We start from the raw sequence: 20181 nt of genomic DNA, 5'->3' as shown, positions 1-20181 counted from the left end.
CACACGTAAAGTAGATATTTACCCATCACTCTACCAGCTTGGGATGCTGTTCCTGTCTTCACTGGGAGATGGAAACAAGTCAGTAATCTACTAGAGCAATAGCTCTCAATCCTGACTGAAGATTGGAATTGTGTGTGAGTTTCTAACACTGGAAGTGCCCAGGCCCCACCTCCTGATATGGTTGGTCTGGAGAGGAGCCTAGGTAGTAATATAACTCACAGGTTTTCTGGAAGACTCTAATGTGTAGTCAGGGTTGAACCCCTGCAATAGGGTATGGTGCTAGATAAGGGAAGTACTAGCTGCTGTGGGAGCCCTAGGGAAGGTACCCAGACTCCATGAATCTGAGAAAGCATACCCAGATGTTAAATGACAACACATTTAAGGTGAATTTTTTTTTTTTAAAGGAGTTTCCAAGGCAAGGTGAAAGAGGGGACAAAGTAGTTGTTCCAAAAGAGAGAACAGCACAAACCAAAGCCTGGATGTGAGGCTTCTGAAAGGAACCAAAATAAACTGGGTGTTGCTGGAGCATATGAGATGGTCAGGAATCTGGTGTGGGCAGCTGCATAAAGGATGCTAGAGCTTATCCCATGGGTGGAGGAAAGCCATCCAAGAGTTTTAGTGGGTGACTTGATTGGGCTTCCCATGTGCTGCTAGTGGTAAAGAACCTGCCTGCCAATGCAGGAGACATAAGAGATGCAGGTTCAATCCCTGGGTGGGGAAGATCCCCCGGAGAAGGAAATGGTAACCCCCTCCAGTATTCTAACCTGGAGAATCCCATGGACAGAGGAACCTGGCAGGCTACAGTCTAGGGTTATGAGCTGAAGCGACTTAGCATGCAGAGGTGACATGATCAGAGTTATGTTTTAGAAGAAACATTCAGGCTACTTGGAGAATGGACTGGAGGGGGATGAGAACAGAAGGTCAGTTAGAGGCTGTTAACAGAACTTTGGCATGGAGCGTGGCTGCCTGGCCTGGGGGAAGCTCAGGAGAAGCCTGAAGATTATTAAGATAGGAGGCAGAATTGATAGGACTTGGTAGTAGGTTGGAGGTGGGGGAAGAAGGAGGAATCATGAATGACCCCCAGTTTTCTGACTATGTAGATTCAGGGATGCATATCGGACTTGACCCTGGGATAGGGAAATGGGGGGAGGGGAAGTTTTGAAGAGGAAGATGGTGTATTCTGACTCAGACACATAGAGGCTGGGCTGCTGATAGGTGTTCTAATTGTGTTTTCTTAGATTCTGAATTTGTCTATTTGGCATCAATTAATCACAAGGCCAAACTAACAGCCAGAGTTGTTCACCTCCCTCCTGCAATCCAAAGGCTATCCTCTGGGATTTCCCTGGTGGCCCAGTGGTTAAGACTCCCAAGTTTGCATTGCAGGGGGTGAGAGGTTGATCCCTGGTTGGGGAACTAAGATCCCACATGCTACACGGTGCAACCAAAAGATTAAAAAAAAAAAAAATACCTAGAGGCCATACTCTGAACCACTTCCTTTATCCAACTCTCACACACCAAACCAATATTCTCCCTTTCCTAAACCAACCAACTTGTCAACTAGGGACGGCCTCTGTGCCCCCAAAGCCCTCTGAAGTTTTTCAAGCTGGTCAACCCTAAACTGTTCACCCTGCCCTGTCTCGCTTTTCTAGCATAATAAAGGCTGTGGCTTGTGCCTTCCCCTTGCTCCTTTCTGCCTCTGACCTACATTGGTGCTTCCCTCTGTGGTCCTGTTTGGTAAGCTGTGCCTCTTCTTCTTAAAGGAACTGTAACATTAAACTTCTCTTTCATTGGCATTGACCTCTCTGTGCTGTCATTCAGTCACCTTTAAAACTTAAAATCTGACACAAGTCAGTAGGCTGTTCAGCTCCAGAAGTGTTCTGGGGCTAAGAGATTGCATTTGAGATATGGTAGTTATCAGCATTCAGATGATACATTAACTTGTAGGATTGCCATAACAAAGTGCTGCAAACTGGTATCTTGAAAAACAAATTTATTGTCTCACAGTTCTGGAAACTGGAAATCCAAGATCAAAGTGCCAGAAGGATTGGTTCCTTCTGAGACCAATGAGGAAGACTCTGTTCCACACCTCTCTTCTAGCTTCTGGGGGTTCCCTGGAAATCTCCAGCATTCCTTGGCATGTAGAAGCTTCACTCTAATTTCTGCCCAAATCTTCACATGCTGTTCTTCCTGTGTGTGTTTGTGTGTGTGAGAGAGAGAGAGGGAGGGAGGGAGGAAAGAGAGAGTATGTGTGTGTGTGTGTGTATGCGCACATGCCTGTGTATGTGTGTCCAAATTTCCACTTTTTATTGGAAAAAAATATTGGATTAGGGACCCAACCTACTCCAGTATGACCCCATATTCACTAATTATATCTGCAACTACCCTATTTCCCAATACAGTTACCTTCTGAGGTACTAGGGGTTAGGACTCTAACATACGAATTTTTGAGGTACAGAATTCAACCCAGGAGAGATAGTGATGGAAGCTATGTGAATGGAAGAACACATGAGCAGATGGGGAATGAGGAAAGAGCCCAGAGGAACTCCATGACACAGAAGAAACTAAAAAGAAATGACTGGAGAGAGAGGAATAGTGTCGGCAAAACCAACGATACCATGACCAAAGGAGGTAGTGTCCAGCAGTGTCCACCACAGGAAGGAGGACCAGGTGACTTTGATGAGAGTGAGTTTGTTGTTGCAATGGACTCTGATGAGAAGGAGCTGATCCGGAGAGGGAGAAGTTGAAGATTCCAGGGAGATAAGTCATTCACTAAAAAGGTCCTGACCCAGTGAGTGAGAAAGTAGTCTGAAGCCTCATTGGAGGAACTGGCCACTGTGAGAAAACTGGGGATACTCCATTTAACCGCAAAGCTACAACCACACACTGCATCACTGTACAGGCAAACCATCGCCCTTAAGATGATGCTTTCCCAGGTCCCGTCCCCCCACCGTGGCTCAGATGGAGCGACCTCTCAGGGATGTGCAGTCACAGTCACACAATGATACCTTCACTGGAAGCCGACAGCTGCAAGTGTCACCTGAGCATCACAAACAGGAAGAGTTCACACAGATACCCTAACAGACACACTACTAACATCCTGTACTGTCACACACCCAGTCAGCCAGTCATGCACCGACCAAACTCTCTCAAGTACTGTCATACTGGATACACGGCCACACACAACACCCCTCCCTACGGTGTCACCAGCCCCTCATCCACACAGCTACATACACAGTCACAATCCCACAGGCTAACAGTAAGTTACCTTCTGTCTTGTCACACACATCTGGGTCCCAGCAGGGAGTGGGCCCCCCAGTTAAATATGCTTCTTATATACATCAACTTCATCATCTGTCTCTCTGCCTCTCTAGTTGTCTGTATCTGTCACGCGCGCACACCCACATACATATATATACACACACCACACACTCTCGCCGGGTGTGGGCCGGGGTCTGCGGGGCGGGGCAGGGATCCTGCCCACAGCGCTGGCGCTCGGGACTCTGCCCGGGCCAGGGCGGCGGCCGCAACCCGGACGGCGACGTGGAGCGGCCACGTGGAGCTGTCCGGGGGAGGGCCGGGCGGCGGGAGCCGAGGCGCGGCGGCGGCGGCGGCGCACAGCCTCCAGCGACGACCCAGACGGACCGGCGCCGCCGCAGGTGGGTGCGAACCCCGCCCGGTGCGTGGCCTGGGATCCCGCCGCGGGCAGCCGGGCGATGCTGCGCGCCGCGGGGCTGGACCGCGGGCGGGGGTGGCCTCCTGGCTCCGGGTCGGATGCTGAAGGCGCAGTCCCTCCGCATCCCTTGCGGCTCGGACGCAGCAGGAGCGCCGGCTCCAGCCTCTGGGCCCCTCTCCGAGGTTACCCCTGAGAGCAGGTAGAGGGAAGGCCTGGAAAGGGAGACCTGAGACCTGAGCTCCTTGGCGACGATGGGTCGGGGTGGGGGTGGGGAGGGTGAAGTTCATCATCCCCCCAAAGGCTTTTCCCTTCTGGTCTTATTCGTTGCTCTGACAATCCCGGGGGGAGGGGAGGCTGGCAGGAGTTTCATCCTCATTTGACAGAGGAGGAGAAGGAAGAACCGAGGGTTATCACCCTGATGGAAATGGCAGGGGAGCCCAGCTCTAAGGTGTGGGACTTCTCGGTCTGTATAGCCATTGCCTCTTCTCTTGCGAGGGGGTGGGGTTGTGCTAGAGTCACAGGCGGCTCTGGAGGGAAGAGTTAAGGGAGAAGATTGAGTTCCAAATAACTTCCAACAGTATTAGCTGGAAATGGAATGGATGCCCTGTGAGGTGCCAGGCTCCTGTCCTGGGAAGTCCAGTGGAGGCTGATGGCCATTGACAGGGGTGCTGTGCAAGTAGTTTTGCGCTAGATGGAAAGTCAAGCAATGAAAAGGCTCTCCCACATCCTAGAGTCTCTGAAATATTCAGGGAGCAATACTCACTGCCAATCACTCTACCTACATTTTCCAGTGCATCCTCCCTGAGCCCCTTCCAGATAGATACCGTTATCCTCATTTTTTGGGGGGGGAGGGGGGTTGTATTTTTTAGGCCTCACTATGGGGCATGATGGAAAAGGCGATGGCACCCCACTCCAGTACTCTTGCCTGGAGAATCCCATGGATGGAGGAGCCCGGTAGGCTGAAGTCCATGGGGTTGCTCAGAGTCGGACAGGACTGAACAACTTCTCTTTTACTTTTCACCTTCATGCATTGGAGAAGGAAATGGCAACCCACTCCAGTATTCTTGCCTGGAGAATCCGAGGGACAGGGGAGCCTGGTGGGCTGCTGTCTATGGGGTCGCACAGAGTTGGACACGACTGAAGCGACTTAGCAGTAGCAGTAGCAGTATGGGGCATGAGGGGCTTCCCAGGTGGTCAGTGGTAAAGAACCTGCCTGCCAATGCAGGAGAGGTAAGAGACACCAGTTCCATCCCTGGGTGGGGAAGATCCCCTGGAGGAGGGCATGGCAACCCACTCCAGTATTCTTGCCTGGGAAATCCCATGGACAGAGGAGCCTGGCGGCTACAGTCCATAGAGTCAGGCAGAGTCGGACACGACTGAAGCGACTTAGCATGCACATGGGGCATGAGGGATATTAGTTTCCCAACGAGGGATCAAATCTGAGTCCCCGGAAACCAAGGCCCCTGCACTGGGAGCACAAGGTCTTAACCACTGGACTGCAAGAGAAGTCCCTATCCTCATTTTTTAGAGTGGAGGCCCCACAACACCTGCCGAGATCACACTGTTAGTACTATGACAGACTGGATTTGATTGGAATTCCAACTCCAAGGCCAGGCTCTCCTCCTATGCACTGATGCAAAGGCTTGAAGAAATCAAATACTGGAGGGTCACTGTGAATGTGTGTGTGTGTGTGTGTGTGATGTAAATAACTTTATTGGATTATATAACAACTCTAATAATTGTGGTGGCTTTTCTGTGGTCATTAGGGTAAATTGTGTTTAACCACATTGTAGTTATAGAAAATTATTAGGAACATATTTATTTGACAGGCAGTTTTCAATAACTGCTTTATTTCTGTTGCTTACAAGGGCTTCCCGGGTAGCTCAAATGGTGAAGAATCTGCCCACAATGCAGGAGACCCAGGTTTGACCCCAGAGTCAGGAAGATCCCCTGGAGAAGGACATGGCAAACAACTCTTCAATAAATAGTTAGAAATGTGAAAGGGTGAAGAAATCACATTACACCAACCTCATTAAATGTTACTTGAGCTGCCTTAGCCTGGTGGTGCTGGTGGTTTAGTCACTCAGTTGTGTCCGACTCTTTGTGACGCCATGGACTGTAGCCCATCAGGCTCCTCTGTTTTTGAGATTTCCCAGGCAAGATACTGGAGTGGGTTGCCATACCTTCAACAGGGAATCTTCCCAATGCAGGGATCGAACCTGCATTACAAGTGTATTCTTTACCGACTGAGCCACCAGGGAAGCATGTCTTAGTCTGGCTTCCTTTAAATCATAGAGGTGAGTTATCTGGACTAAAAATGTCCCATTTGGAAGCATGACTTAGGAGAATATTACTGAGATGACACTGAAAGCCCATATGCAGTTATTTGCTTCTGCAGTGGACTGCAACCAGAGTGTTAAGGTTGTTAGGAAGGCCCAAGATATTTCAGGTAAGGGATGAAACAGCTTGGGCAAAAGAACTGCAAGGTGAAAGTGAAAAGTATTTCCACATACTCCTGAACCCATCTGTTTGAAGCAAAATGTTAGGATGATGGAAATTTGGAAGATGAGTCTAAAAATGGTAACATGATATCTGATCAGAGAAGGCCTTGAATGTTCAGGTGAAGACTGAACTATAATAGAAATAGGGACCCACTGAAAGTTTTGGAGCAGTGGAGTTCCAGCAAAAGATTACTCTGATGTGGGTGTGGTGGTGGTTTGGTCACTAATTCGAATCTGACTCTTGCCACCTCATGGACTGTAGCCCACCAGGCTCCTTTGTCCATGGAATATTCAAGCAAGAATATTGGAGTGGGTTGCCATTTCCTTCTCCAGGGGATCTTCCCGACCCAGGGACGGAACCTGGGTCTCCTACATTGTAGGCAGATGCTTTACTGACTGAGCCACCAGGGAAGCGGATGTGGCTGTGGAGGGTTCTTTAAAACAAGAAGCTATCAGAGACAGGGACAAGAATAAGACTCCTTGTGCAAGGAGTAATTCGTTATCCACTTAGTATTCACTGGAACTCTGTGAAGTAAGTATTATTATTATCTCCATCCTGCAGATAAGTTTACTGAGGGATAATTAACCTACTCAAGGTCACAGGGACAGTCTGTGGTGCAGCTGGGATCTGAACTTAGGTCTGGCTGGTTCCATAGCCCTGTCCACTGCACATGCTGAATAGTTGCCTGCATGTGACAAATACATAGGACCAAGAGGAGGAAAATAAGAGTAATTCATGTGGGCAGGGTTCAGGACCAGGTCATCCTTTTCAGGGCCCAATATAAGAAAATATTGAGAATTTCAAGACAGAGACAGCAGAACCTTAGTCTAAGCCCAGGGCCCTTCTGAGAGCAGAGCCCTGTGTGACTTCCAAGAAGCCAATCTATCATTATGACAACTGACAAATCACCTCAAAGCTTAGTGGCCGAAAACAATAGCATTGACTATACCTGTGAGTGTACATTCTGTGCAGGACTGTGAAGACAAGCTCAGTTCTGCTCCGGCAGTGTTGGCTGGGATAGCTGGAAGGCTGGGGCTTGGAATCATCTGCAGTTTTGCTCTCTCACCTGCCTGGCCCTTGGGTGGGAAGTGAGCAGCTGGGAGCTGCAGGAATCACAACCAGGACCTCTCAAGCATCCCTCTCCTTATGTGCTTCCTCCGCGTGGTCTTTTCAGCACAGCAGACTTCTTCCACAGTGGTTCAAGGTGTAACTGCATGTCAAGAGAGGGAGAGAGAGAGAGCCAGAACCAGGCACAAACCCTGTTGCCTTTTATGACTCAGACTTGGAGGTCACGTGGCATCATTTCCGCTGTTCATTATAAGTGAGTTCCTAGGTCCGGATCACATACAAGGAAAGGCAAATTTGACTTCAGCTATTTCTCACAAGAAAGACTTGGTAAAAAAAAAAAAAAAAAGAAAGAAAGACTTGGTAGATATGTTTTTCTTTTTTTTCCCTTTCCTTTTTTTCTGTATTTTATTTGATTTTTATTGGGGTATAATGGCTTTACAATGTTGTGTTAGTTTCTGCAGTACAATGAAGTAAATCAGCTATTTGTTGTTTAGTTGCTAAGTTGTGACTGACAGTTTTGTGACCCCATGGACTATAGCCCTCCAGGCTCTACTATCCATGGGATTTTCCAGGCAAGAATACTGGAGTGGGTTGCCATTTCCTTCTCTAGGGGGTCTTCTCGACCCAGGGATCGAAACTGCATCTCCTACATTGTCAGGCAGGTTCTTTGCCACAGTGCCATACATATACATGTATCCCCTCCCTCTTGAACCTCCCTTCTACCCCCTCATCCCACCTCTCTAGGTCATCACGGAGCATCGAGCTGCGAGCTCCCTGTGCTGTACAGCAGCCTCCCACTAGCTAGCTATGGTAGTGTATATACGCCAAGGCTACTCTTCCAACTCATCCCACCCTCCCCTTCCCTCACTGAGGATAGACAGGTTTTTCAAACCAGCACCGTTGACCTAATGAGTGACTGGATCTGATGGGTGCTTCTCCTTTATGCCTGAACGGCTCCCACCAGTCATTCTTTGTAGTTTCCAAAAGGCAACTCCTAGTGGTGATAATGCATTAAGCCTGGATAATAGGTTTTGGCAGCTCTGGGGGATTTAAATTATTCCTGTGCCTCCTGTTGGCCCAGGTCCCGACAGTAAACAGATGGGGAGGAGAAAACAATTTGAAGATATCCAGGTGGGGAGACCAGAATGGTAGGTATGTGTGAAGCCCCTGCAGAGCAGTCCAGAAAAACTTCTGGGAGGAAAATTGCCTTATTGTATAATATCACCAGGTGCCGCGTTTTACACATCTTGTCTTATCGAACCTTCACCACACCCTGAGAGATGCTCTCATCATCCTCATGTTACAGATCAAGGTTCCAAAACACAGAAGTCACACAGTTGGTGAGTTTCAGAGTCTGCATTTGAACTTAGGCCAGCCTGAGGTTAGGGCCCATACCGTTAAACTTTGGGCTACATCCCCTATTCCTTAGCAATTCTGTGTTTCTGTTTTTCTCTTAAATTGTCGTTTTAACATTTGTATCTTTTCCTATTTACATAAATATGTAGTGTTATGGAGAAAAAAGAATGAGTAATTTTACCTAATATTATCATCTTACTTACAAGTTAGTGCCTACCATATAGTAGTGTGCTCATTAAATATAAGAATTGAATAGAACTAGCCCTTATTCTATAGACTTATATTGACACTTGCCTTCCCTACGAAGGCTCACCTCCTTTGTCCTTGTCACCAAAGGTCTTGACTTGGGCTGCTGCTTCCCATGGCGTCCTCTGCCTCATCCAGACCAGAGTCTATGCCTACTGTCGTTCTCCTTTTGGCCTCTTCTGGCCAGCTGGCCTATTCAACCATTTTGTGCCCCTATTTCTACCCTAGAGCCTGGAGCCCTCAGCCTCCTATCTTCAAACCCGTAGCACACTGGGTACCAAGAATTGGGTGAGGCAGCCCTCCTGTCCACTCACCTAGACCCTTGCTAAGCCATTGCTTCCTAACCAGAAACCCACTGTGGGCAGGGCCTTTTCTCTGATCCTCACCCTCACATAATGCTGCAGTTCTTGGATTTTCACTCAGTCTCCATGGGGTTTCCATGGAGATTTCTATCTCAAAGCTCCTGCTGGGAGTGGTGGAGAACAGCACATCCTGAAAACCCTAATAGCTTTGAACGCTGTTCCCTCCAGTCCTTCATCACTTGTCTTCTGAACTTGATTCATGATCTCTTTCATAATACAGAAGTTCATACTTTTAATATACTCAAATCTGTCCATTTTTTTCCTTTAAAACAAATTTAGAAATATTTATCATTTTTAATGGCTCTGTCACATAGTATGATTTGCTTAGCCTGTCTAAATGTTACACATTCAGGTTGTTTACAGTTCTTTGACTGCTATTAATAGCACAGCTATAAATATCTTTATAATTTCTTTTCTATTTGTGTTCTTCCTTATGTAATCCTCAGGATGACACTGTTAGATCAGAGTTTTATGGTAATTAATTGGCAGGTTGCTCTACTGCCGGGGTCCAGCCCCGGCTGATCCAGGGAGTTCGAAGCGGGGACGGCGTCAGCGAGGATCAGGATACAATAGCTTCAATTAGATATTAATTAAAGATGTAAAGAGTAATAGAATGAGGATAGCTCAGTAGGAAAAATCAGTGGAGAAAAGAGGCTGAGTAGCTTGGTTTACGCGGGAGACCAATAAAACTTCAAGACAAGAAGCTTGCACCACTTACGTAGGTCGCAGGCGTCCTTCCGTTCTCCCGAAGGAGAGGAGACACTGAGGCCTCCCCGGTCAGATCTTAGAAGCCTAGACAAACTTAGTAAGCTTGGTGGGTTCCGCACTCCAGATGGAGACTCAGCCAGAGTGTAAGAGAGACAGCGACATGGGGAGACCAGTATTTTGAGAAACTGATCCCAATTCTTTATTTTCCATGGTCTACTTTTATACACTGAGATGTTATGCAAAAGTCACGTGGGGTCAGCAGTCCTGACTTTTATCAAAGTCAGGTGCTTCATACAAATGTATACAGAGGTCTTAGGGGTGTTACATCATCTTCTGGCCAGGGGGCCTGCTGACAATTTATGACCCTCTCCTTGTGACAGCAGTCAGTCAACCATGACACTTATTTCTCCAGGGGTGATTATTCTTAAAACAGACGCCACCCAAATAAAGTTACATTCCTATAGGGTGAGGGTATAGTAGGTTTTAGTTAAGGAAAGAGTTTACTTAGCCTAAGGTCTAACGTGATTTATATCAAAGGTTAATACTTATTTCTTCTATATATTCATTAATGTGTGTAAGGGCAGGGGATGTGGAGACTTAGCAACAAACATTGGCTCAACAAATGAAAAACCCTTCACCAATACAGTTTCTAATCAGCCCACTATACGTATACTAATGGTTTTCTAACTTTTCTAAGGAACCTGTTTTTAGAAGGTTTAAAGCCTCTCGTGCCTCTCACAGTTGGGAGGCTGTGAGCAATCACATGTGGCCGGACAAGCCTGTCAGGCAGGCTAGAGAACCTTCAGAGGAGTTTGTAGGTTAAAACACTCTTGTCACGCCCAGGAGTTTTTATTAACTGGAGCTCTAAGTTAACTCCTTCTCCGAAAGAGGTGGTGGGGGACAGCCCCCCGTAAAGTCAGAGGTGTAGGTGAGAGCACAAAGTAGTAAAGTAGGCAGGCTCTGGTTTTGGGGGTGGATGCTCGAGAATTTCCAGGGGGACTCCAGAGGCTCGATCCCACCTTTGCGTATGTCGAGCCTCCTTCCTCATGACCTTTGCCACGGGCCGAGTGCCTCACTCTGGCCCCCAACACTCTAGAAATAGTTCAGGTTTATAGCTTTAGTTTATAGTTTATAGCTCCTAAAACAATATAGGTTAATACTCATAATTCAATTTCTTCAAGGGTTGTAAGACTTTTAGAATTTGAAAAAAAAAGCAAAATTTGCTATTTCTTTTGATGTCAGTTTTGATGTTAAGTTTTTCTAGGAAAATGGCTATATCTGCTAAGTTTACAACTGTCTTCTATTTCTACAGTTATGTCTGCTTTTAATTCCTAATGTTGTTTATTTGTGCCTTTTCTCTTTGTTCTTAATGAAAATTGTTGGACGTTTTCTAACTTATTACTCCTTTTGAAGAAACACAGCTGTTTAGCTTTGGACGATCCTCTGTAGAAGGAAATGGCAATCCACTCCAGTACTCTTGCCTGAAAAATCCCATGAACAGAAGAGCCTGGTGGGCTACGTATAGTCCAGTCCATGGAGTTGCAAAGTCAAACATGACTGGAGTGACTGAGCACACACAGATAGATGCATACTCCTTTCTATTGTATTTTAAATTTATTCTATCTTTTGTTATTTCATTTCTTTTAATTTCTTTAGGTTTATTCTCTTTTACTAGCTTCTTGAGTTGGAAACTTAACTCATTAGCTTTTAGCCTTCCTTTTAAGTTTTTAAGTCAATTCATTTCCCCTCTGTTTTAGCTATGTATCTTGCTTTGATGTAAATGTTTCCAGTATTATTCAATTTTAAGTACTGAAAAATTTCCATTATGATATTTTTCTCTGATGTATATTTAAATGTGCCTTTTACAGTTTTTATATAACTTACAATTTTTTTTTTTTTTTGGCTGTACTATGCAGCTTGTGGAATCTTAGTTCCCCAACCAGAGACCCAGACCCTCATCAGTGAAAGCCCAGAGTTCTAACCACTGTACTGCCAGAGAATTCCCTAAATGAGATTTTTTACATCATTTTTGTTACTGATTCCTAATGTAATTGCTTTTAATCTCATAACAGTATGAGACTGATTCTTTAATACTTGTTGAGTCACATTCTTTGGCCTTCTGCTTTTCAGTTTTTATAAATAATCCACATGTGTTGAGAATATGCATTTGCTAAGTGACTGGAGTTGGGTTTTCTATTTGTCCATTAGCTCAAGTTTAGTAAATGTTTTATCCAATCATCTGTCTACGTTTTTACTAATTTGTAGTCTATTTAATCTTTCAGATACTGTTTGATATATGTTAAATTCTCCCCCATAATAGCAGATTAGATTTTTCTGATTGAGTTTATGCCAGCTTTTTTTCTAAAGACTTTGTTTTAGAGCAGTTCTAAGTTTGCAGCAAAACTGAGAAGTTTCCCATATAATTCCCTATATACGCACAGCCTTGTCCATTATCACTACGCCCACCAGAATGGTACATGATGAATTGAGAACCTAAACTGACACAGCATAATCATCCAAAGTCCACAGTCAACCACAGGGTTCATCCTTGGTGTTGTACATTCTATGGGTTTGAACAAATTCCCTGGAGGAGGAAATGGCAACCCACTCCAGTATACTTGCTTGGGAAATCCCATGGACAGAGGAGCCTGGCAGGCTACAGTCCATGGGGTCACAAAGAGTTGGGCATGAGTTAGCAACTAAATAACAATAGGTGTGTAGTGTTATGCCATTTATCATTTTAGATGTTTTTAGGCTATGTTATTAGGTATCTACAGGTTCAGAATTATTATACCTTCCTAGGGGATTAAATTTTCATGCATTTTATAATGACATGCTTTTATCTATAATAATGCTTTTCACCTTAAGGTCCATTTATTCTAATATTGATAAAGCTATGTTGGTTTTCTTTTCTCTAGTATTGCTTTATGTATCCTTTTCCCACCATTTTGCTTTCAACTTTTCTGTGTTAATCTCTTAATCTCTTGAAAATTGCATGTGATTTGTATGTTGTTTTATGTAATTTTGATAATCTCTATTTCTTAACTGATGAGTTTATACAATTTATGTTTATTATGATTACTGATACACTTGGATCTATTTTACTATCTTATTTTATGCTTTCTACTTGTCTTCCTTTTTAATCATTTAATTCATTTTTAGCTTCTCTTTTTTCTGTTTTCCTGCCTTCCTTTGGAATGATTTTAAAAAATTTCCATTCCTTTTTTTTCTGCTTGTTTGAGGTCAAACATTTCATTTCTATCTTTTAGCGGTTATTAGAAAAATTTTACATGCATAGTTAACAGTTGATCATTATGTCCACTGTCTTCCCAAAAAACTGTCCTCACCTTATATCTTAATGTTGTCCAATAATGTAGCTCCCACCATCTTTTTTTGCCCCATATAGTAATATAATTATAATTGTTTAACAATCTTTGTTAGATTTCCCCACATTCTGATTTGTGTGTGTGTGTGTGTGGTTGCGCTGGGTCTATTTTTGCGAGCAGGCTTTCTCTAGTTGCGCAAGCTAGGGCTACTCTTCATGGGAGTGCACTGGCTTCCTGATGTGATGGTTTCTCTGTGGAACACAGGCTCCAGGTGCATGAGCTGCAGTAGTTGCTGCACGCTGGCTCAATAGTTATGGTTCACAGGCTTAGTTACTCTGCTCAGTGTGGAATCTTCCCAGGCCAGGGATTGAACCTGTGTCCCCTGCATTGGTAGTCAAATTCCTATCCACTGTACCACCAGAGAAGTCCCATTCTGATTTCTTCTTTCACCCTTTTCCCATGCATTCCAAATGTTCCTTCTGGGATCATTTTCCTTCTTCCTGAGTTATACCTCTTAGAATTTCCTTTAATAGAGAATTGTTGGTGGTAAATTCTGTTATCTAAAATTTGTCAAACATTTTTTGTTTAATCTCATTCTTAAAAGATAATTTTGCTGAGAATAAAAATCTAAAATGGCAATCTCCCCCACCTCTTTTGACACATTGAAATATTATACTACTGTGTTCTGGCATCACTGTTGCTGTTGTGAAATCAGCTGGCCATCTAATTATTCTTCCTTTCAGGTGATTTGTCTTTTCAGTTTGAGTACTTTTGAGATCTTCTCTTTTTCTTGGTTTTCTGTTTTTTCAGAACAGCAATTCTAGATGTGTATTTCTGTTTATTTCATCTGCCTGGGCTTGTTGGGCTTCCTGGATTGGAGTTAGTGTTTTGCAACATAGTAGAATAATCTCAGCTACTATTTCTTCAAATTCTGTTTTTAATCCAATTTTCTCTATTATCTCCTCCATGCTACTTTGTTTTATATTTTATATGTCTTTGACTCAATTAACTGTACTCTGGACCATTTATTTAGATCTATTCTCCAGTTCACTAATTCTTACATCATCTGTGTCTAATTTATTTAACTCACTCATTGCACTTAAAAGAGAATCAATCTTTTCTTTGTATAAGTTACATTTTGAGAGGATAGCTATTTGAATCCCAAAGATATGTAAGGAATCTCCTGTTAGTCTCTTCACATTGAATGGGCCCAAGCATTCTTTATCTCTGGTCTTTGCTATTGCATGAAGCATTCAGCTGATAATTCATGTTCAGTTGGCTTGGTTTGGCAGATACCCTAGGCAAAAGTTGACTTCAAGCACAGTTTTCCCCCAGGGATTACTGTTTCCACTGTGCCTTTATGCTCTGGGTATTTCTTACTTTCTTGCCAACTAAATGCATTTAAAAATATACTTTCTACTTTTATCTAACTTTGTAGTTACTTTCATTGGAATGTTTATTCTCATACTCCCAGACATGGAAGCCTGGATATTTTTCTAGTCCATCCTTTCATTGAGGTGTGTTCCCTGTGGCGGGACCGCTAAAGGTCCCCAAGCAGTATAGAGAGCTCAGTTCTGTCTCCCTTGGATGGGTCCAAGACCTATCTTCTCTCCTGGCTACAACAACTAAAGCCCAAGGATCTACGTTGCCAGCCAAAGTTCATGAACATTCTTATTTTTTTTTAAATCTATATATTTACTTATTTTTGGTTACATTGGGTCTTGGCTGCAGCACAAAGGAACTTCTGTTGTGCTTGGTCTCAGTAGTTGAGGCATGTGAGCTTAGTTGCCCCGCAGCATGTGGGATCTTAGTTCCTGGACCAGGGATTAAAACCACGTCCTCTGCATTGGAAGATGGATTCTTTACTGGATCACGAGGGGAGTCCCCATGAACAGCCTTAAGGCAGCTGTGCATCTACTTGACCACACCAACAAACCATGTAGATTTACTGTATCTTTTCGGGCCAACTTATGCATAGAAAAATGGGGACAGTGTCTATGACTCTCTGTAGCTTCACTTACTTGTGGTCTTCCATGCTCAAGACAGCTCTATTTGTGTAATAGCTACACAAGCATCTACCTGTTGGCCAGATGCTCACCAGCTTTAGGAAGATCTCTTAGGAAGATGATATCTTCCTTTACAGTGGTTCTGAACCTTGTCAGGGTCATGGAACTCCTTGAGAATTGGCTGAAAGCTATGCTCCTTTCTCCAGGAAAATTCAATGCCAGTCAGAGTATAGGGCACTATTTCAGAGGGTTCCTAATTGTCTGCTGTAGATGATCAAGGACCTGTTGATTTATCTTCCTAGAAAGGAGTTTGAGGTTTCAGGCCTCAGCTCTGGAGGGCTTCTGCTTCCTCAGAAACTCACATGATATGTACACGATCCTGGAACTAATGAGAAAGCTTCTTGCTGTGTGCTTTGGTTGATCCTCTATTTGACTGTTTTTATTTAATCAATTGATTGTGCTGCCAATGGACCTACACAATGTAGGCCTAAAAGAACATTTTTGTTTTTTTCCTTTATACTGAGATCTGGTTTCCCCAATTGCGTTTAGTAAATAGCAGTTCTTGGGACCACTGTTATATTGACCCTGATTTGTTGTGTTTTCAAACCCTACCTGAGCGTTGACCTATTTCAAAGAGTCTGAGTTTCTTTTGATTTGTTCTTCAGTGAGTTTTTAATAAATGCAAACCAACAATTTGTTTCCCTTCCTATTTAAGGCTTTTTGTGACTCTCTGCACTTCTTTTTAAAAGATATTTATTTAACTGGCTACACCAGGTCTTCATTGCGGCATGTGGGATCTTTTAGTTTCAGGATGCAAACTCTTAGTTGTGGCCTGGTGGGATCTAGTTCCCCACCAGGGATTGAACCTAGGCCCCCTGCATTGGGAGCGTAGAGTCTTAGCCACGGGACGACCAGGGAAGTCCCACTCTTGGCATGTCTAGTTCGGCCTTTTTCTTAACCTCTCTGAACTAGTTTCCACCTGTCAAATAATTGGACTGAACTAAATCAGACATGCTTAAACTTCACTTCTCTGAGCACTCCTCCTGCCACACATTAATGTTACCTGTGAAATAGAGATTATTAGCATATCGTTTGTTTTATTTGGGTATCTTCCTCGAGGTTTTGTGCATTAATACTCTGCAGGGGTATGCAGGATGGAGTGGGGGATGATTATAGGAGCGGCAGTGAGGGCTAGTAGCTGTGACAAAAGTTGCTGTAACAGCTCCTGACAGCTCTCTGACATCACATGTCTGGAGTGACTTGGGCATGCACTTCTCTGGGGGGAACAGGAGTGGGGTGCAGGGAGAGGCTCCTGTCTGCAGCTCAGCTTCACCCAGCACAGGTCTGCAGTATGCCCTTTACATGCTGGATCTGAAATAAGATGTATTGGGGATCGCTGATGTCCTGTGTGGCTCCTCCCTGTGCAGGAGTCCTGTCCCTTGGATGGCAGGCAGAGGCAGAGGGAGGTGTTGCTGTCTAATCCATCGATCCCCACTCTGTGGCAGACCCCTTCCCTCTGCTTCCCTACTCCTGTTCCTACTTCCAGTTACAGGAAGGATGTTACCTGTGAAGATGAGAACGTTACTGCTGCTGCTCCTGCCCCTGAGTCAGGCTGCTCCCAAAGATGGCACCATGAGGTAATGGCATTCAGAGGGCAGGGCCATGGGCCCAGAGCAGGGGGAGTCTCAGGAGGGTGTGGTGTGGGCCCCTCTGGGAGCTGGGAGAGTGGGCATACACTCCTTGATTTCTGTGTCATCCCCACCACCTCAACCACTGCATTGTGCTTGTCAGAGTGTCCTCTCCAAAGTGGGCATCGACACCTGTTTTCTAGACTCACTTGGAAGTGGGAGCTCATTTCCAATGAGGTGTGAGGTTATGCGCTTCAGAAGGGGCTGCTTTTATCAGGAGCTTCTTACAGTGGAAGCTCCAAAGAAATAGAGATCCTTAGCATATCATGTGTTTTATTTGAGTATCTTCTTCGAGGTTTTGTGTATTAATACTATGCAGGGGGTATGCGGGCTGTGGTCAGGGGATGGATACACGAGTAGCAGCGAGGGCTGGCAGCAGTGACAAAAGTTGCTGTAACAGCTCCTGACAGTTCTCTGACATCACACGTCTGGAGTGACTTGAGCAAACAGGGATCCCTGTCCAGAACTATGAGAAAATCTTGAGCGTTATAAAAACCCTTGAGCAGATTGAAACTCTAAAACCAATGTCTACACCTCAACGTGGTGGGTGAAAAGGGTCCATTTTATGTTATAGAGCACATTGGGTCTATATAAAACTGGGCAGTACCAGGGCTCAGCTAGAGACCTGTCCCTTAGCAACCAACATCACAGGAGAAGAGTTGCCACAATCCACATCGTCCTGCCACCCACTGTGTTGGTTTCCTGGGGCTCCACCTTGTGTCTACTGGGTGTGGCCTCCTCCAGCCACCACCTAACCAGATATTTTATTGGGATTTTCACTTAACATCTAAGCTAGGAATCTGCAAAGGTAGAATCTGGGGAGTAAGGTCATGCTCCTGAGGTTCCCCACAAGGCTTTTGGGGACCTGGAGAAGCAGCTCCTTTTGGGCCTGGGAGGTGATCTCTATCAGGAGCTTGGGAGTAGAAGGCTATGAGGCTGGGCCCTCGGGGAGGCTTTTTGCAAGGCCAGTCCTTCCCTCCCTCTCCAGGTTAGACCCTGAAGCACAGCATCTGCCTCTGCCCAACCCCTTTGAGCCAGGCCAGGAGCAACTTCGGTGAGTAGGCTGGGGTGAAGCCAGGCCTGGGGCTGCAGACTGGTGTCTAGTGGGCTGATTTTCCATTTTTTTGCCAGACTTCTACAGAGCTACCTAAAGGGACTAGAGAGGATGGAAGAGGAGCCAGAGCACATGAGCCGAGAGCAGGGTAAGGGGCTGGGCCGATGGGACCAGTGGACGGGAGGCTCAGGGCAACCAGAGCTGGGACTGACATCAGGCGATCCCGTGACTCCTGCCTGATCCAGCTGTCCCCTGATGCCTCTTCTGATCCAGTTTCTCTTCCTTAGTTCTCCTCTACCTCTTTGCTCTCCACGACTACGACCAGAGTGGACAGCTGGATGGCCTGGAGCTGCTGTCCATGTTGACAGCCGCTCTGGCCCCTGGAGCTTCTGACTCTCCCACCACCAACCCGGTAAGCCCTTCTTCTTCTCCATGAAGAAGACCCAGCTCCTTGGGGGTTTGGGTTTGTTTTTTTTTAATTTATTTTTGGCTTCACTGGGTCTTCATTGCTGCAGGCGAGCTTTCTCTAGTTGTGGCAAGTAGGAGCTACTCTCCAGTTGTGGTCTTTGGGTTTCTCATTGTGGTGGCTTCTCTTGTCGCAGAGCACTGCCTAGGGTGCACAGGCTTCAGTAGTTGTGGTGTGTGGGCTTAGTTACCCCCAGGCACGTGGAATCTTCCTGGACCAGGGCTTGAACCCATGTCCCCTTCATTGGCAGGGGGATTCTTAACCACTGACCACCAGGGAAGACCACCAGGGAAGTCTGCTTTTGTTTTTGTCATCATGACTTTTTTTTTAGTGAATCCCCTGTAAAAGGAGGGCTTAGAGCCCACATGGCAGGGATGTAGGGTGTAGGGGGAGGGTCAGGGTTCCTGGGAGCATCCCGTCACTACAGACTCTTCCACAGGTGATCCTGGTAGTGGACAAGGTGCTGGAGACTCAGGACCTGAATGGGGATGGGCTTATGACCCCTGCAGAGCTTGTCAATTTCCCTGGAGAGGCTCCGAGGCACACAGAGCCCAGAGAGCCTCCGGAGCCACAAGATGTTGAGATGCAGCCTCTGTTGGCTAAAAGCCCATCGAGACAAGAAGAACATGACGCTCTGAGTCCTGGAGAAGCAGCTGGAGGACAGGCAGAGGCCAGAAGGGAGTTCTTGGAGCCTGTACAGGAGGCTGGGGGACAGGCTGATGCTGTAAGAGAAGCCCCAGGCCCTGGAGGGGAGGTTGGGGGACAGGTAGAGACTGGGGACGCTGGAGAGAGAGCAGAAGAACTTCTAGGAGAAACACTGGGGTCTAAGAACTCCCCAAATGAGCTTGAGGTTCATGCTATTCAGCTGGAGAATAGTGAGATGTAAACCTTGAGGGTACAGGTTTGCACCACTAGAAGTCTCAGTGTTGGAACATAAGCTCTAAGGGTAGGGTGTGTATATTAGGATGACGACCACCTCTGTGCCCCCTCCTTGGCCCCAGTAGGTGGTAGGTCTTTCTGTGCAGTTCAGTTCAGTCTGTGCAGTTCAGGGAGACCCTAAGTTGAAGGGCAGCTTTAGGGCCCAGATGACCAATAAAGAACTGAATGAACCCATCCCCCTGGGCCATTGATCCTCTGGCCCAGCGTGCCCTGGCCTCAGACTGCAGGGGTCAGGGACCGGACAGGCCTCTTGGGAGGGCAGGAATTCAGTTTACCCAGTGTTCCTAGATGAGACACAGAAGAGTTCAGCACTAGGCCACAGCCAGCTGCAGACAACCGGGGAAGGGAGCTCAGCCTCTCCCCAGGGCCCAACCGCTGATGCACCCTCCTGTATTCAGGGCAGGTCTGCTCCATCACCCTGTATCGCTCCCCACACCTGAAAATATTAATAATAACTGCCACTTAGAGTGCCTAGTGCACACCAGGCATCATGCTGGGCATTTTATAGATTGTGATTTCATCCTCACCATAATTGTATGACCAGGTGCAATGATCTCTATTTGATGATAAAGAAATTGGGGAAGATGGAATTCAGTAACATACCCAAGGTGAAAGTGAAAGTCACTCAGTCGTGTCCTGCTCTTTGCAACCCCATACAGTTCATGGAATTCTCCAGGCCAGAATACTGGAGTGGGTAGCCTTTCCCTTCTCCAGGGGATCTTCCCAACCCAGGGACTGAACCCAGGTCTCCTGCATTGCGGGCGGATTCTTTACCAGCTGAGCCACA

At 45.9% G+C, this 20181-nt stretch overlaps 2 protein-coding genes across 6 annotated transcripts in view; one reads left to right on the top strand and one right to left on the bottom strand.

Moving 5' to 3' along the window:
- Positions 1-3561: 3561 nt before the first annotated feature.
- Positions 3562-20018, top strand: CGREF1 (cell growth regulator with EF-hand domain 1). 2 transcript variants are annotated; one of them, XM_086325972.1, is made up of 6 exons: positions 3562-3656; positions 16794-16884; positions 17924-17989; positions 18067-18137; positions 18277-18401; positions 18895-20018. In XM_086325972.1, exons 2-6 carry the CDS (start codon positions 16805-16807, stop codon positions 19339-19341), a joined length of 789 nt encoding a protein of 262 aa, XP_086182098.1. In that variant the 5' UTR covers positions 3562-3656; positions 16794-16804; the 3' UTR covers positions 19342-20018. The 2 variants fall into 2 exon arrangements, with proteins under 2 accessions (XP_086182098.1, XP_086182099.1); XM_086325973.1 differs by lacking the exon at positions 3562-3656 and adding an exon at positions 3801-3872.
- The window catches only part of KHK (ketohexokinase), a 17038-nt gene continuing 14048 nt past the window's right edge, over positions 17192-20181 (bottom strand). For all 4 annotated transcript variants that reach the window (XM_086325991.1, XM_086325996.1, XM_086325995.1 and 1 more), the window contains one exon: positions 17192-19830. In XM_086325991.1, coding sequence (XP_086182117.1) covers positions 19808-19830 — 23 coding nt within the window. In that variant the 3' untranslated portion in view covers positions 17192-19807. The remainder of the gene's footprint in view (positions 19831-20181) is intronic.

This window comes from Bos grunniens, chromosome 11 (assembly GCF_055505025.1).
Source record: "Bos grunniens cultivar Pamir isolate PY7600 chromosome 11, Bosgru_T2T1.0, whole genome shotgun sequence".
Lineage (NCBI taxonomy): Eukaryota > Metazoa > Chordata > Mammalia > Artiodactyla > Bovidae > Bos > Bos grunniens.
This window is presented reverse-complemented; position numbering and strand designations above follow the sequence as displayed.

Bases quoted from the DNA above. Each gene is read 5' to 3' on its own strand.
- CGREF1 (XM_086325972.1), top strand. From the start codon at position 16,805: ATGTTACCTGTGAAGATGAGAACGTTACTGCTGCTGCTCCTGCCCCTG. The intron at 16,885-17,923 runs GTAATGGCATTC...CTCCCTCTCCAG, and splicing joins CCCAAAGATGGCACCATGAG to GTTAGACCCTGAAGCACAGC. The intron at 18,402-18,894 runs GTAAGCCCTTCT...ACTCTTCCACAG, and splicing joins ACTCTCCCACCACCAACCCG to GTGATCCTGGTAGTGGACAA.